Genomic DNA, 17,811 nt, shown 5'->3' on the forward strand with positions numbered 1-17,811 from the left:
TTAGAAACTTAATTTTTAAGTTACAATTTTTGAAAGTTTTTCAAAAAGAAAGTTGTAATTATATATATATATATATATATGAATAATGATATTTTAATCTATTTTTTTACTCACTCTTAACTCACCACTTCAATTTCCTTTAAATCATCTCACATCATTAAAAAAATTAAAATACATGATGGAAATGATAAATTAAAAATAAATCAAAGTTAAAATATTATTTTATATATATATATATATATATATATATATATATATATATATATATATATATATATATATATATATATATATATATATAAAATTTAAGCTTAGGCAGTAAACAATACTTTGAATCAATCACAAATTATCATACATATCAGGTTTATTAATTAAATTTCTTACCTTTTAATGATTATAATTGATGGCCAGTGAAAAATTATTTATAAATGTACGAAAACTCTGAACTAAATTATTTCAAAGAGTGAGTTTTGCAAGGTCATTAACATTCAAGTCCTATTTAAAAAGGTAAAACTTGAATTCTTAGTTAACTCTGAACTGATTTATATCTTTTTTTAAATTATCTATGCCATATAAGAGATTTTTTTTTTTAAATTCTTTTATATATTTTTTGACTTATTTTTTAAGATATTTTCTATACATGCACGAAAACAGACAAAAAGTAAATAAGAAAAAGAATGAATATAATATAGCACTTACTGCCATAATTACTGAATTATGTGTAAAAGAAAAAATACCAATGTGCTCTTATATTCCTAACAATAAATTGACTAGCGAATATGTAATAACATATATACTTAATTGAAATGCAATTTTATTTGAAGCACATACATTGTGATAGGTGACCAAAACTCCACTAACTATCATCATCATCAATGGATTCATCATTATATTATTATTTCTTATATTAAAAAATTGTGTCAATGCATGATTCATTGCAAAAGTCTGCAAATGGCATCGAGGCAAAGACTTTACCTTTCCCTCTCCAGCACATGCACCTTTTCTTCCTGTCTTATCTACCCTTGTATTTCTTTTCTTCGAGTTTCTACCATAACTCTCACAGTTGTGGGCTTGCGATTCAATAATACCTTATTCTTACTTAATATTTGATAACTCATATGAAAATGATATTTCATACACTTGAAAAAAATTTATAAAATTTATAGCCCAAAAAATTCGTTAGAAAAGAACTTTGAGTTGTACTGAGATATAAGCTAAAAGAATTAATGACGTATTTGGGAAAGCTGCAAAATTTAGAAGCGATCAATGATCGATTATATGCGTAACTTCTTACTGTTATATTTACAATCAGAAGTTGTTTTTATTATAGATATTTGGTAGATGCAACAAATGGTTTTTACAATCCATGTTCAACTCGGTATCTGCACTGGACACTACACTCACACAGTAGAAAATAAAATTTCAAATTCAACAATCCGAAAGTAAAAGAAGAAAAAAAGTTAACTCTGAACTAATCAATATTAAAAGAAAATACTGTTCAGAAATGAAAAAAAAATACTGAAAAAATTATATTATACTTCATAATTAATTTTTCTTTCTTTGTAAGTTGTAAAAATTCAGAAAAATGGACAATGACTCCTTAACAAATGTCTTACTCTACTAAATTTTGGATAAAATAAGAGGTCTTTCAAATTTTTTTATAAAGACTAGTCTTAGTCCATACGGGACAACTTCTTAAGTCTTTGCAATCATAAAATGTTAAAATTTTTATTCCTTACCCTATTTATCATTTTGACCTGACACAAGACCAAATTACTACAGTCTAGAAAGTACAAGAATCAAAACCCCATTTTTAAAATATAAAGACTAGAATCAACCTTTACTAATGATTGAAAGTTTTACCCCTAAACTTAAACTTTTTTCATACATGTTATTATAACTAATAAGAAATATATTGAACAGATAAAGTAAATACTCTCTTTAGTGGTGAAATGACAAACAGGGCATTACCAATAATCTAAAGTTTCATATACTTCTTTAAAATATAAGTTAAAAAAATAGAAAAGAGCAAGTGGAGGATTTTCTGCATAAATACTAGACAAATCCTCACATCTCAAGGCATTTTTTACATAGGAAGATAAACCATCACATTACATAAAAACTTTTATTCAATGCATACTAAAACACGCAATGATTTGAGGGTTTGAACACAGTATTTAGTTTGGCAGACAAGTGTTGTTCAGAAAAAGTTGTTCATCACCCTGACCATCCCCTCTGAGGACCCACAGAGCTATGCACATTCAACCTGTCAAGTACCGAATTGAAATCAATGGCCTGACCACTCTCCTCCATCCTCTGGATCACACTCACAACATGGTCACCCCTGAATCCCATGCTCACCAATTTCTCAATCAAATCATTGTAGGGATGGTTGCGAACAAACTGCGACTGGTTGGGATTTCGAACCATAAGATTATGGCTTGGGGGGTTCTGAAGGGAAGCACTTGTCGGAGGATATCCAGGTTGAGTAAAATGAGGTTGTGGTGGATGATGTGTTCTTCCTCCCTCACCCTCATACATCATGTATGCACTACTAGGAGGAGGAAGGGCCGCGAGAGAGCCAGTAGGTCCATACATTTCACCTGGAGGTGCAGGAAAAGAACCCTTCATCTGCTGGGGTGGAGGCTGTTGTGGAACTGTTCTTCCAGCTCCTCCATATCCATATGGTATTGTGTCAGCACGGCTAGATCCTGGTGGTGGAACTCCTGAATATGGCACTTGCATGGGCATGCTGTTTGGTAGTGTTTCTGCAGGTGATGGATTTGTTGCTTGATTTGGCTGATATGGAGGGTACATAGCAGGAGAGGGGGGTCTTGTTTGCGATTGCATTGAGGGTGGCTGAGGTGATGGTACCTGCTGTGACCATTGTTGTTGCTGCTGGAGCTGCTGCTGTTGTGGCTGTGGCTGTTGCTGCTGATAGTGAGAAAATTGTTGCACAGGTGGGGACGGTGTTACTTGAGATGGTGTTGGTTGTGGGGCCACAAGTTGGGGAGTTCGATATTGTTGATCAGAAGGTAAATATTGGTTCTGGGGAAGCTGGGGCACAGGTGGATTCTGCAGAGGGGTGGGAGGCATGTAATAAGGAGGCTGCTGAGGGGCTTGAGTCACATTTGGTGCAGGTGCCTGAGCCTGAGCAGGAGGCGCTGCAGGCTGCTGCTGAGGGGCAATTTGATGAGGTAGAGCAAGAGCCAACTGCTGGTTGTTTGCATCAGATGGATTGTCAGTTTTTTTAGGATCTGTGGTTGGTGATGATCTCTCCTCATTGGACTGTGAATGGGTGGAGGAAGATGATTCTTTCTGAGCAAGTTGAAGCTTGGCCAATTCTTTCTGAGTGTCAGCCAGCTCTTGCTTGTCTCTTAAAATTTGTACAGACCTGTGAACCTACAGAAGCAGCATAAGAGAGTTTAAGGTTGGGAGTACTGTTCAACTTATACCAGTAGTAATGAATTCTTAATTTAGTAATACTGCATAGGGTAGGCAATTGTTAATCTTGATGGACAAAGTATATTAAGAATCTGCAAATTGAGATAAGACTATGGCTGGGTTTGAAAATTCAGACAACGACTAATATTCTAGGTCCACATTACTAAGCCAAACCCAAAAATCCTGCCCAGAATGGTACTTCTAGTCCAAATCCTTGCTGGGCTAGAGATCTATCTTAAGACCAACTAAACCATTTGGTTTACATCCCACACAACTCCTTATATTCAACACAAAGGACCCCTACCACTTGTAGCACTAAGCAAGCTAGAAACACACCAGAATATCCCGCAACACAATTGGAGATAACTTCTTTTGAAATTACCTCATGGCTGTGCTTGGATATCCTAGCTGAAGAATCAGAGATTGAGAAAGATGAAGAAAAATCAACTGGAAATCATTAAATACTGATTTAGATCTCTCTGAAGAGTTGATTTTCAACAAAGAAAACAGCGGTGCCTTTTTATCCAGGTCCAACTTTGTAAAGGGTTTTGACTGTTGATTACACGGGTACTTTTTGGCTAGATTACATTTCCACAAGGATAATGAGATTTGCGTTTTGAAATGAGCCAGGAAGTAGGTGCTACTCTGGTGGTAATGTGGTATGCATGTCAACCAGGTACATATGAAACACATGTATGTTACAGTGCATCTATGCACCTGATAAAATATCTAATGATGAGCACACATTCTTTTCTTTTAATTTCAAGTTGAGTACACACTATGATTCTTTTGAATATCTAATGATGAGCAGAGAAAAATATGAAATAGAATACAACAACTACCTTAGATATTTAATGGCAAGAAAGAATAAATTTTCAGTCCATTGTTTGAAAAGGGAATGAAACAGAATAAATTACTATGACTATTATCCCCGTATTACCCTCAGTGTGTTTGTGGTGAGAAGGAAAAGAATAGATGACAAAAAAAAGAGATATATGAATGTCCATTTTAAGAGAGATAAAGAGATATGAAAAAAAGGAAAGGAAAAATATATAAAAATGTTCCTTGTTAATTGATTTTTAATTCACACAACCTATTGTGATTAGTGAAAATCAATTATGCTTTTTAAAATCAACCATAAAACATTATTGGTGGTTTTAAACACCATCACAATTTCAACAGTTTCAAACCACAAGGTCCAATTGTCTCCCCACTCACAATTCCACGCAGTATAGCCAGGAAACAAAGATACACCTTTTTTTCTGTCTCTTCCCATTTCCACCAAACCAAACCAAAAAATTCCCCCATTTCTGATCTATTTAACCTCTCCGTCATTCTCTCTTTCCCACTCATTTCCTCTTCACCAAATATGTGCCAAGAAAAATAAAGAGAGAAGCAACTAAAGATTATAACAGCAATTTAACTTCAATAGAAAGAAGCTAAATTATATTGGTAATAAAATAATGCTTTGGACAGAGTTGAGTTAGAATTTGATATATCAAAATATCATTCTGCACAAATGGCCCTAAGAAGTACCAACTTTTCAATGAAGATAGAGACACGGAGGCAATTACCCTTCACACGGAGGCAATTTTATGTTGATGATGGTAGACTGGGTAGGGTTTTCAAGGTTGCCACACTCTGGAGTGAACTCTAACCTATTACGAGCGCTCGATCCCAGTAGATAAAGCAAGTTAACTCACTTTCAAACTCTTTTCTAAGTAAACTCACAAACTCTTTAAATTTTTGTAAACTTGTGTAACTTCTCAAGTCAAGAAGCAAGTCAGCAAGTTCAAAATCAACATAAAATTCCCCTCGTTGACTATACTCAACAGTTTTTGTTAGTACTCAAACTATTTGAAGAAATTAACTTCTGCTTCAAATGCTTTCAGTTTAAGAACTTGCGTTTTTATGAATTCATATATGACTTGGTCATTCATGCTATGTTTAATCTTATTTTAGCACTATTGTACTATTATACTTTCTTATTGTGGCTGCTACTTTTCTTTACTATCAAGTTAAAATATAATCCTAAAAAATATAATCTCATGCAATTCGTCGTTAATAGACTTTTTAATATTATTTTTTACATTGAGTAAACCCTTCCAAGTTTATGAGTTAAATCTCCGAGTTGAGTTCACGAACATTACACTAGTGGGTTGGCAAAACAATCCCTATTAGTACATCCAGTTCACCTATTTTAGTTAACAGAAATAAATGGGTAGGATGGGTGGGGTTATTGTGATTAATGGAGTTAGCGATCAATGGATGATGGTTTTGATTAAATTGAACATGGATCAATTGGATTTCTTTTCAATGCATTTTTTGACACATCACAAAAGCATTAATGGATTCTTTTCTATCCATCCAATATAATCCAACTAAAGATTTGTCCAAACTATCAAAATAACACCCCCAGATCCAAATACAAGTTGATTCAATCAAATCAAAATCATTTAAGGAAAAAAACTTTTATATCTCATAGAATTGTGTCAATCTATACCCCTTTGTTTGTCCTTGTCTCTATTATGCTTATAAAATATCATATAATCTGGCAGTTAGCAGGTTATTATGTGACTTGATGACACTATGGGGAAACATATCTACGGATGGGAGGAATGCTGGCTGAGAAGATAAAAAGGAAAGGGTTTGCAATACCACTTATGAATGAGTAAAATAGAAAATTAATGATTATAATTATATCAATGATTTATATTCCATCATACAACACCCCAAAGTTTTGGGAGGAGGATAAAATTGGAAGATAAGATGGAATGATGTCAGTAACAGCACAATATAATTTCGATGTTAATTGTTAACAAACTATTATAGATATTACAAATTATTATAGTGACTTACTTCTTGAAGGTGCTTTTCAAGAGATTTCAGCCTTGAATCTTGCTCCACATGATCACGAGTTAAATCTGATCTCATTTCTCCAATAGATTTGTCAAGATTGTAACAGTATAATTCCAACTGTGATAGCCTTGAACTAATTCCCTCTAGAAAACGCATGAGGTTGTCAGCATATTTTTTCATACTCTTCTCTACAGTCGCAATCACGTCTTGGCTTAAAGAATCTTCAGGTGGATTATAGGCAGTAGCAGGAAACATCGATGTCCTCGACATCCTTGCTTTGTGAAAATCCTGCAGAATATTTGTGGATAAGAGATTAGAAAAGACAGAGAGGTATATAAGGTACATGTGGCTCATAACCAGTACAAGAATATGCCGCATATAGGAAACATTAAGCTTGAGAATTGTAGAATTGTAAAGAAAACTCAGAAGAAAGCAAGCACAATAGTTATGAGTAAACAAAAAACTCTGGTTACCCATAATAAGCAATTTGATTCAATGGGATAATATCACTTTACCACTTTAAGCATAAAACAAAAATTATGTTATCATCAGTATCCTCATCTTAAACTATGGTGTTTCTCTAATTTTCACAATTCCTTTATTGACATGATTCAAGGAATTGACCTATTACCTACATTCATCCTCGTATATCTACACCATAAAAGGTAAATAACACATCAGTTTTAGTTTTGTATATGAGGACTGATCAATTATATTCCAAACATACAGTGAACCATGATTATCAACCTATCTAAGTGCACAAATTAAAAGCATCCCAGCATCTGAATTGCCAAAAAAACATATATAAGTGGTACACTTGGACACAATCCCTCATTGATTCTATTTCTCCCAGCTGACAACCATGTTGACCCCGTACATCTCACACATCAATGTTTTCAAATTGCATATGAAAAACTCAACCATGTGTACGGATAAAGAAAACCCAACACTCAGGAGACAAATGCACACTACAGAAGAACATTCCTTTTTCCTCTCACATCCAATCAATATACTTCTCTTCTTTCAAAGTCAAACAGCTAATGCATTCATCCACCCCACACCAGAATCCACACTCCTAAATAAACTCCAAAATACCTTGGGCCCACAGATAAACACTCATACTTCACTAAAACTTTCCATTACAACAACGAACTCACAACCTAAGATTTCACTAGCCATTACAGAACAGCATAAACCCAAAACTCAGCAAGTCACTCGAACTTTTCCTATTATAACTCCCAACAACACATCCACCATTCAACAATCCAAATAAACCCTCAACGAAATAATTAAAACTTCTGTTGCCCCAATAAGTCAAAAGTAACTTCACCAACCAGAAGGAATTCCACAACACCTGAAGAAATCAGCTTCACATTCCTGCACCACAAAATTTCACTAAAGCATTCTTACAACCTCGAACTCACATCCTAACATGTCACCAACCCTAACTCAGCAAGTCACTCCAATCTTCACAATTTCAACTCCAAGCAACTTATTCACTTACCGCAAACAACATAAAGACCCAAATAACAATCCAGTCTCAACAAATTATAACCAAAACCACGATCAGAGATATAAAGAATCGAACCAAACAAACAACAAAATAGAAACCTCCAACATCAATATTAAACCTTTATCACTAAAAAGGATAACTTCCCAAAACCCTAACAACTTTTACTCCAAGCGGCCGAGACCCATGTTCTGAACTTGCCCTTAGAAACCATAAACGCGCGAGTCAACGCACGAATTGACGCAAAGGGCACATGGGTAAATATACCATAGTTGAATTGGGAGCAATTACCGGATCCGCGTGATTGCCGTTGGAACTGGAATCGCGGTTGGCGTAGTCATCGTAGGAGCAGAGGATGTCGTCTGAACCGAAATCAAACCCTTTGGAGGCAGAGTTTCCGCGACCCGATGATCCAGACGCCATGACCGGAGCTTGAAGATAATGGATGATGCGTACAGAAGAATGAATTCAGAGAGAAAAGGGTCCGAAGAGAGAGAAACAATCTTCAGAGAGAGAGAGAAGAAGATGTGTATCGAATGCTGCGTCGTTACTTTGCTTTTCCGCAAAACCAAGTATCGTGTTGGTAACACTTTTTAAAAAGGAGAAAATGGTAGGGTTTTTATAGATATACGAACTTATAAGATTTAAAATAACAAAAATATGATAATTATATTCACTTATAGAAGCTAATTATAAATCAGTTTTTCTACTTTGCTTTCTAATGTTGAATTAATTTAAAATACGTCAAAATAAATTCAAATAATTTACAAAAGGATATAGCTATTGTAATTTTTTTCAAAATCCGAGAACTAAATTAAAATTTTCACTATTTTAATAAATAAACTACTATTAATTGATTCACATATTCAGATAAAAAAATCATTTAGCCATTTTATTTATATTTATGATAAAAAAAATAAAAGGTGTGAGAAAGAAAAAAAATATAAAAGAAACGTTTAAAAAATGAGAGGAATTGTGTTGGAAAAGATGAGAGGATAAGGATGAGATGCACCGACCACTGTTTTTTAGTTGTTGAGAGGTTCTTGATTTTGGTGTGTACTGTAATGTGTCACTCATTCATTATTATAAAATAAAATTTAATTGTCTTCTCTCAAAATTTTATATTAGGGCCATATGATTGACTTTTGTATTATTAGAGTACCAGAAAGAAAGTATTTCACAAAAACCACTCCAAAATTTGTTTATTATATTCTATTAATATTTTTAGATGTTTGAAAAACAAACTACTGGTCCCTATACAATAGTTAATGGATTGAAAGTTATATTAATTGATATATGTTATCATAAACATTAAAAAAATTAAGTATCTTCTAAGAAGAATATAAAATAAATAAATAAGTTGTAAATTTTTTTTGAATAAAATATAAAGAAATACATATAAGGGTGAAGTGAGGTAGACTCTATTTTTATTATACTGAAAAATATAATGTTTTAAAGAGAACGTATAGATGAATTGTAGCAATAAAAAAACACCTTCAAGTATAAAATCTTTTTTATATTCCTGAAGTATATTTAGTTGGAGATAATTATGCTCTTTAGTTGCTATTTGAATAAAAAAATATAATAAGTACAAAAGATATATAACAAATTGTGAATATACATCGAGACCAAAAATATGATTTATCAATATATATATATATATATATATATATATATATATATAATTAATTAATTTAAGAAATTGTTTTTATTAAAAACCGTTAAGTAGCTTTTGAGGTGGATGGAAAGACCTCGAATGATTAGGTCATTGGTTTAAAGCTACTGTAGTTTGAGCTCGTTAGTAAAAGTGGAGAAAAAATCATCTGCAAAAGACTCTCACTCAAATTAATAAAAGTAGTAGATAAATAATGTCTAATTATGAAGTAATATTAAGTGTTGAGTAAATATTACTTGTGACAAAAGATATATTCATAGATCTTTATAATCCATGAATAAAGAGAATATATTACCAGATTTTGTTAAATTCCTATAAATAATAACATATAACACTTATAACAACATGTCTTCCCAATATTTTAGGTGATATTATTATTTCAATGGATCTTTATTATTTTTAGATGATATCGAGTCTGGTTTTAAGCTTATTTTATGGACCTATTTTTAGGTTAGGTATGCACAAAAATAATATACTTTAATAAATTAAAATAAATGTGTAAATATTTTAATAATCATATAAATTATTTTAAATAATTCACACATTTAAATAAAATGAAAAAGTTATCTCAACTCAAATGAGTGTTTTACTTGTCAAGTAAACCAAGTCCTGACCGTCTTTTTCAGAAGGCTCATCCAACGATTATTAGTTCATCCAATGAATAAAAGAGCTTGAGCTCTTTGAAATTTAAAAATTTGGAATTTCACTCAATGAATTTTTAGGTTTGTCTCAAATTGATTCAAGTTGAGCCTTTCATTTTATTTCTCAAGCTAAAAGAATTATATATTTATTCTAAAACAACATGTCATTAAGCCAATTTGACCCAATTGATATGTCAATTTAGTTTATGCTAAATCAAATCATTTTATCACACATGTATCCATTCATTTTTCATATCTCAATAACAAATAACATCACTACTATACATATCTCATCACAAATTGTATTCACACAACTAGGGGTGAGCAAAAAATCTAATTTTCTTGATCCAATCCACTTTTACTCCAATCCAATCCATTTATAATCCATTTTTTTAAAAATTCAATCCATTTAAAATCCATTTAATGGATATGGATTTCAATCTAATCTATATTTTATATATTTTATGGATTGGATATCCATTTTATAAATCAAGATTTTTAAATGTGGATAATCCAAAAAATCCAATCCAAATTTTCAATTTAAATTTTTAGTTGGGTTAGACTAAAGATTAAGATGGAATATGCTAAATTCAGACTTGGACGGGCCTTGCTCGACAACCTATACGGATCGGGCAGGCCCGACGACCATAAAAGGTTGGGCGGGCCTAAAGATATGAACGGGCTAGGCGGGCTCGACAAAGCGAACGAGTCGATCGAGCCCAACGATCCGGAAAATTCGAGTGAGCCCGATGACCCGAACGGGGCAGGCGGGCCCAATGACCTGATGAGCCAGGTGGGCCCGAAGACCCGAATGAGCCAGGCGGGTTTGAAGATCCGAACGGGCCAAGCGGGCTCGAAAACCTGAACGGGCCAAGCGGGCCCAATGACCCGAATGGGTCAAGCGGGCTTGAAGAACTGAACGGGTTAGGCAGGCCCAAAGACCCGGACGGGCTCGACAACCCGAACGGGCCCGAATGGGGTGGACGACCTGGACGAGCCCGGCGACCCGGACGGGTCTGACAACCTACACGGGCCTTACGACCCAGATGGGCACGATGACACGAACGGGCCCGTCGACCCGGACGGGAATTACGACCTGGACAGGCTCTACGACCCAAACAAGCTCGACGTCCTGGATGGGCCCTACAACCCGGACGGGCCCCACGACCCGAACATGCTCGACGACCTAGATGGGTCCGATGACCCAGACGGGCCTAACGAACTTGACGTACCCGGACGGCCCCACGACTCAAACGTGCCCGACTACCCGATTGGGCCCGACTGTTTGGATGGGTCCGTTCGGGTCGTCTGGCCCGTCTGGCTCGTTTGGCTTGTACAGGTCGTTGGACCCATTTGGGTCGTTCGACCTGTTCGCGTTGTCGAGTCTGTTCGTGTTGTCGGGCCCGTCCGGGTTGTTTGACTCGTCCGGGTTGTCAAGCCCGTTTGGGTCGTTTGGGTCGTCCGTGTCGTTGGGCCCGTCTGGGTCGTCGGGCCCATCCGGGTCATCCGGGCCTTAATGACACAAGTTTTAAAAAATTCAACTTAAATTTCTTTTATAAAAAATAGATTATGGATTTTGAACTTGATCCAAATATTTGGATTGGATTTAAATCTTGATCCAAATATTTGGATCTGAATTTTAAAAAAATCCAAACTACTTTTGCTAAAAAAATAGATTTGGGTCAAAAATCTAATCCAATTATTTGGATCTAAAATGGATGTGGATTGAATCATTAAAAATCCAATCCATGCCCACCCCTATACACAACTAAATAATCCAATATAAAAAAATTAACAAGAAAATAACTGGTTTTTCTTACCTAAACCAAGCTTCAGACTCAATTAAGCTCTAAAGATTCAAACTCAGATTCAAACTCTCAAAGGATACTCTTCCCGTACATAAGAAACTCAAATCAATGATCTAACATATTATACCAATCCTAGACAAACACTATGAACTTAATCAAAAGAAAAATCTAATTGGCTAGGATTGCTCTATTCTATGCTAAGATCTCTATGATTGTCTCTAATCTTAAAAAGCATGCACAAAAATATCATAAATCTAGTAAGAACGTACAAAAAGGAAAGAAAACATTTTTTTAGAGAGATTGTGGTTTTTATAAAATGAAACTTGACTAATTGAGTTTTTTTATTTATCTATAAGCTTTGTATTTCAACAATAAAATATTCAAGCTCAATTTATAATAGACTTTTTAGGTCTCACATTCTCTCCAACAAGAAAATTTTTGTTATCGAAAATTCAGTTACTAGAAAAAGGATAAGGATAAGTCTTTCTCATATTCTCTTCCAGCTCTCATGTTGAAAAACCATATCTAGCATCCCACAACATCGTCACCATGTTGATGGTCTTATCTCTAAACTTCTTAGTTTGATGATCTTCAATCCTGACTGGCCAAGCCTCAAAAGATAAGTCATCTTTGACTTGCACATCATCCAACTCCAACACGTGGCTAGGATTAGGAATATACATCCTTAGTTGTGACACATGAAACATACTATGAATTTTTGTTAAATGAGAAGGTATGCCATGGACCAGTTTTTTAAGGATCTGGTATGCTTGATGAACTTAGGAGACAACTTCTTGGACCTAATAGCTCTTCCCACACTAATGGTAGGTGTCACTCTAAAAAACACATGATTCCCAATTGAAAAGCCTCCTCCTTTGATAATCATAAAATTTATGCATGCTATGTAAGGCTCACATTCTTTTAAGAATATGCCTGAACTTTTCAATGATTTGTTGAAGCAACTTTGACCTTTCTATCACAACCTTCCCATCATGATACCAATACAAGGGAGTCATACATGACCTCCCATATAGAGCTTCATAAGAAGTCATCCCAATGATAGTATAGAAATTGTTGTTATATGTGAACTATACCAAAGGTAGCATATGATTGCAACTCCCCAAGTGATCCACGACACAGGTTCTCAAAAAGGTCCTTTAGAGACTAAATTGTTCTCTCAAACGGGCCATCTGTTGGAGGATGACAGGCATAAGTTATTCTTAGCTGAGTTCTTGAAGCACCTTACAAAGTCTACTAAAATCTACATGTGAACCTCAAATATTTGTCTAATACTATACTAGAAGGCACTCCATACAATCTCACTATCTTCATGATGTGCAATTGTACTAGTTTAGCCATAAATATTCTCAATTTCACTGCAAGAAACGAGGACTCTTGGTTAACTAGACCAGTATCACTTATATAGCATCATGACCTTTCACTAACTCTGAAAAATGGTAATAAAGTTTATGTTAATGCTATTTGACTTCCTCTCAAGAGGTCTCTAATTCTCCACCTTGGCCTTTTGGCATGTTAAACATGTAGAAACACATTGAACAAACTCCTTTGTTATGTCATTCTACCAAAAGATCTCTTTCAGAACTCAATACATCTTAGTTAGGTCTGAATACATGCTAAAATAACTCTTATGATTCTCTTCATGAATCATCCTCTTTAACTACTCATATACAAATACACAAACTCTATCTCTGATCAATCCATCATTTGTTCCCATCACAATATCCTTTAACATAATTGTGTAGCAAAATAAAAATCTTCAAATAAAATGAAATAAATTAAGACAAAAAGAATAATACATATTTTTTTGTCTTAATTAAATTTCAAATTCCTCATAAATTTGTGTATTTTGAATTAAATCTTTATTAATTTTTTCAATCTACTATTCAAAAAATTTATATTATCTTATTCTATCATCTTGTTTTTGTTTTTAGAGAAGGATAAATAAATACATCCTTATCCAGGGAAGGATAAATATCTTGAATAAGAAGAGTACCGGTTGAAACAGTACACATAAAAACGTATCCATCTTTCAGTACTATGTACATCTCGGGACGAATGCAGGAAAGGACAACGCTTTAAAATTCCTTTAGCCAAATATCAGATATAAAAAAAAATCTTGGATCCAATAATAATGAGGAGGCAGGTAGCTGTTTATTCAACAAATTATTATCATTAAATACTATATCTATTAAATATAATATACAACCAATTAAAATAATCCAATTAAATGCTATGTTCACTCAACATATTTTCTTGATTAGATTTTAATAAATGTACTATTTTTTATACTTTCAAAATTTATTTTGCAGTGCAAAAAGTGTGTCAAGAATAATGAGCAATCATAAGTAGTCAATAATTGGGAGAGTCCGTCAATAATTTTTAATAATTGAAGATTATTGAAAACCACAAACTCAAATATTAAAAGGTGCTGATTATTATTAATAGTAGTTGATATTATCATAATTAATAAATTTAGGACATTCTTAACCACTAGTTAGTTTAGACGCTTGTTAAAAAACAAACGTTAAAATTCAATATTTTCATTGAAATTCACTTTAAAAATGTATTGAAAATCTTAACATATATGCATTAATACAAATTTGTTTGTGAATTTGTTACAGTATTTTTAATCGATATTCTTAAGGAAAGGGATTTTTTTTAGTTTTTAATCAATATTCTTATTTAGAGGAATTTGTGGTATGTTACGTTCATAAATATATTTATTATAATGTAATATTTTTGTGATATATTATAGCTATATTTATTATAAAAATAAGATAATACGTATAGTAAAATATTGTAAAATGTTACGAGAATATTTATTATAATTATACTTGTTTAGTATTATTTTTTTAAATTGGAGGGGAGGTACAAGAGAGATAAGGAAATGACATATACTACTTCAAAAGTAATATATTTAATGCTTCTTAAGAAGTTTATCTATTATGACTTTAAATTACTAATCGTTTTGGTACATGTATTGTGCATATGGAAAGAAAAACGAGTAAAGTTTATGTTTGTTTTAAGCGATAAGAACTCATTTATAAGTGCTGAAATATGGGAGAGGGTGGATGGATCTTCTTCGCTCGAGTAAAAAGGTATGGCCATAAAGATACCTCACCAAATATAAAATTACCCAATCACTCTTTTTTTTTAGGCTTTTTTGTATTTTTGGATCCTTTTGACCATCAATTTGTAAAATAGGGTTCGTTAAATTTTTTTTTGCGAAACAAGGTCAAATAGTTACGGGGAGGACGACATTAAAAGTGAAGTCGTCATCCCTTAAGCCGATTTCTTTATTTTTTTTCGAAAAAGCGATGTCGTCATGGTGGATGCTAGTTTTATAATATTTGAGATTGAAGTTGTTAGGCTTGAAGCCGATTTCACTTATTTTTTTTAATATTACGATTGAAGCGGCTGAATAAAGTGAAACCATTCCTACGAGCACAATGAACCATGATGATAGAGGATGAGCACTCTGTGAGCTTAACAAGGTGCATCATGAACAACTTTGTCAAGGACTTTTTTTGTGCTTTGAGTTTATTCAATCAAATTTATGATAGAAGGGATATTGGTTGGCCCATGGAGACTGCCCAAGACTCTGAACTTCTCAACCATTTCATTCCCAGACCCCCAAGAATTGTCACCCAGCTTCCGCCATGTTTTCGTTGAGTTTTCTCTTGCTGGTTTATAGATTGCCATGCCATCACTATTGGTGTTGTGATGAAGGTTGTGAATAGAGCCATAAGCACTAAAATTGCAAACATTTCGTCGTTTAAATTCTAAACAAAAATAAAAATGTTACGTTAAACAAAAAAAAAACTAAAAGTGAAACCGTGCTTTGGCTTAACGACTTCAATCTAAGATATAAAGAAACCGGCCTCCACCTTGACGACATTGCTTTTTCAAAAAAAAAAATGAAACCGGCTGAGGGGAGGACGACTTCACCTTTAATGTCGTCCTCCCTCGTGACGACTTAACCCTGTTTCGCAAAAAAAAAAAAAATCGAGGGACCTTTTTTACAAATTCGAGTTACAATGAACCCCCAATTACAAAAAGCCTCATTTTTACTATTGTTTTTTTTCACTCTGATTTATAGAGGAGAATCGATTTTCCTCTCACCATATTTTGCAAGAATTGATTCTCCTCACTATAGTGATTATGTGTCTTGTGCTAATCTATTATCATCTTTCCACAAAAATTAACTTTCCATGCTTTGTTTCCTATTTTGCATTTATGCAATTGAGGTTGTGATGTGGTGTTGTGTGGCCATGGTTGTGGACATCGTTGGAGGTGGCTAGTCGTCCTACTGTTGCGTGTAATAGGTGGTGAATACTAGTTTAGGGTGCTTTTGGTTATGTTTGATATACTTCGGTGTGGTGTGCTCATGCTTGCTGACTAGTAATTGTCGTTTGTGCTGATGCAACCTCTTTAGATGTCTCTTATTGTGATTCAATTTTTTCCCTAAAGAAGAAGAGGTAGTCGTCCTTGAAGGAAAAAGTAAGTGAACCCTAAAGAATAAGAAAAGGTCAACAATAACAATAATAATAATTATTTTATTTTATTTAAACTAATCGCCCACAATTTATTTCAACTTAATTTCTATCGATCCTATTTTCTTTCCATATAATTTCATCAATTTTAATTTTTTTTTAATTTTAATTAATAACTCACAATTTATTTTAACATAATTTACTCTGATTACATTTTATTTTAAATTACTATGATGACCAAGGATAAAATGGTACTCATCAAATTTTATTAATTAAAATATTTTTTTAATCTGTCAAACTCATCACATCACTCGATAACTTTCATAGAGTTTTCTCTTATTTATCTTTATTCCTCATCATTTTTCCCTTAATCAAAATAACCTCACATTCACCTCTCTTTCTCTTCAATTTCACTCCTCCAAATACATCTTCCAAAACAAACAAAACTTAAATGTCCCTTATGATGCTAACTCTAAATTAAAAAAAAAGGAAAATCAATTTATCAACCTCATAATTGGGAGTTTATTGCACTTAATGATAACATATCGAGCACATAGTGTAACACCCCATTTAATTTAATAAACGAAACTAAAGGAAGTGTCACATAAAGATAACATAACAACGCAATCTTGGAGTTTAAAACTTAACTCCTTACAACCCAAGACACAACCCAAGACACACCACGATGCCCGAAAGGAAACTAGTTAAAAAGTTTAACAGAATATATAGAAATCAAATGACAGACAGGTACATGGGCCATAGCCCTAAAGAAAAGTCCATTAAGATTATGAAGTCCAGCCCAGGTAGACTATGCAGCGGGATCATCTCTCCTCTGTTGACCACGAGTACCTCTCACATCTGCTCCCATCAATAAATTGATGATCATCGCAAGGGTAGAAGAATAACATATAGAGCAATCAAACAAGCAAAGGGTAAGCTAGAGCCAAAAAGATTTTTATCATGCAATCAGATATACCTTCACAGTCAAACATACATACATCAACCAAGCATGTTATGACCTTCAAATCAATACACTAAGACTCGAGTCGACTCATTCGGATACATATAACCTGGTCGAATTCAGCGAATGCTTGCACTTGTGGTGGATACCTCTGCTCACCCCCGAACTATGTGTTACAAGTGTTACAATAAATCAATCCTCCACACACAAGGTTAGCCCTTAATGGGTTTCAGGCCTCTTGCTACTCTCACCACAAGGGTTAGTCCGCTCTAAGTGAGACTAACTGACCCCTTAGAGTGTCAGGATGCAATCCTTAACTTGAATCCTTACCAAGTTATATAGATGTGGCACCACCATGGACACCCACTAACAGGGGCCATGGAATTACGTCTCGACCAC

General features: G+C 33.8%; 1 protein-coding gene across 1 annotated transcript; it reads right to left on the reverse strand.

Moving 5' to 3' along the window:
* Positions 1-1,967: 1,967 nt before the first annotated feature.
* Positions 1,968-8,412, reverse strand: LOC114169276 (arginine-glutamic acid dipeptide repeats protein-like). The gene is made up of 3 exons (XM_028054351.1): positions 8,105-8,412; positions 6,304-6,591; positions 1,968-3,402 (listed from the first exon to the last, which is right to left on the reverse strand). The coding sequence occupies exons 1-3, from the start codon at positions 8,234-8,236 to the stop codon at positions 2,218-2,220; spliced, it is 1,605 nt and encodes a 534-aa protein (XP_027910152.1). The 5' UTR covers positions 8,237-8,412; the 3' UTR covers positions 1,968-2,217.
* Positions 8,413-17,811: the final 9,399 nt, after the last annotated feature.

This window comes from Vigna unguiculata, chromosome 11, assembly GCF_004118075.2.
Source record: "Vigna unguiculata cultivar IT97K-499-35 chromosome 11, ASM411807v1, whole genome shotgun sequence".
Lineage (NCBI taxonomy): Eukaryota > Viridiplantae > Streptophyta > Magnoliopsida > Fabales > Fabaceae > Vigna > Vigna unguiculata.

Coding starts and splice junctions, on each gene's coding strand:
- LOC114169276 (XM_028054351.1), bottom strand. CDS start 8,236: ATGGCGTCTGGATCATCGGGTCGCGGAAACTCTGCCTCCAAAGGGTTT. Junction 6,592..8,104: donor ACGGCAATCACGCGGATCCG/GTAATTGCTCCC, acceptor AATATTCTGCAG/GATTTTCACAAAGCAAGGAT. Junction 3,403..6,303: donor TTGAAAAGCACCTTCAAGAA/GTAAGTCACTAT, acceptor CTGCTTCTGTAG/GTTCACAGGTCTGTACAAAT.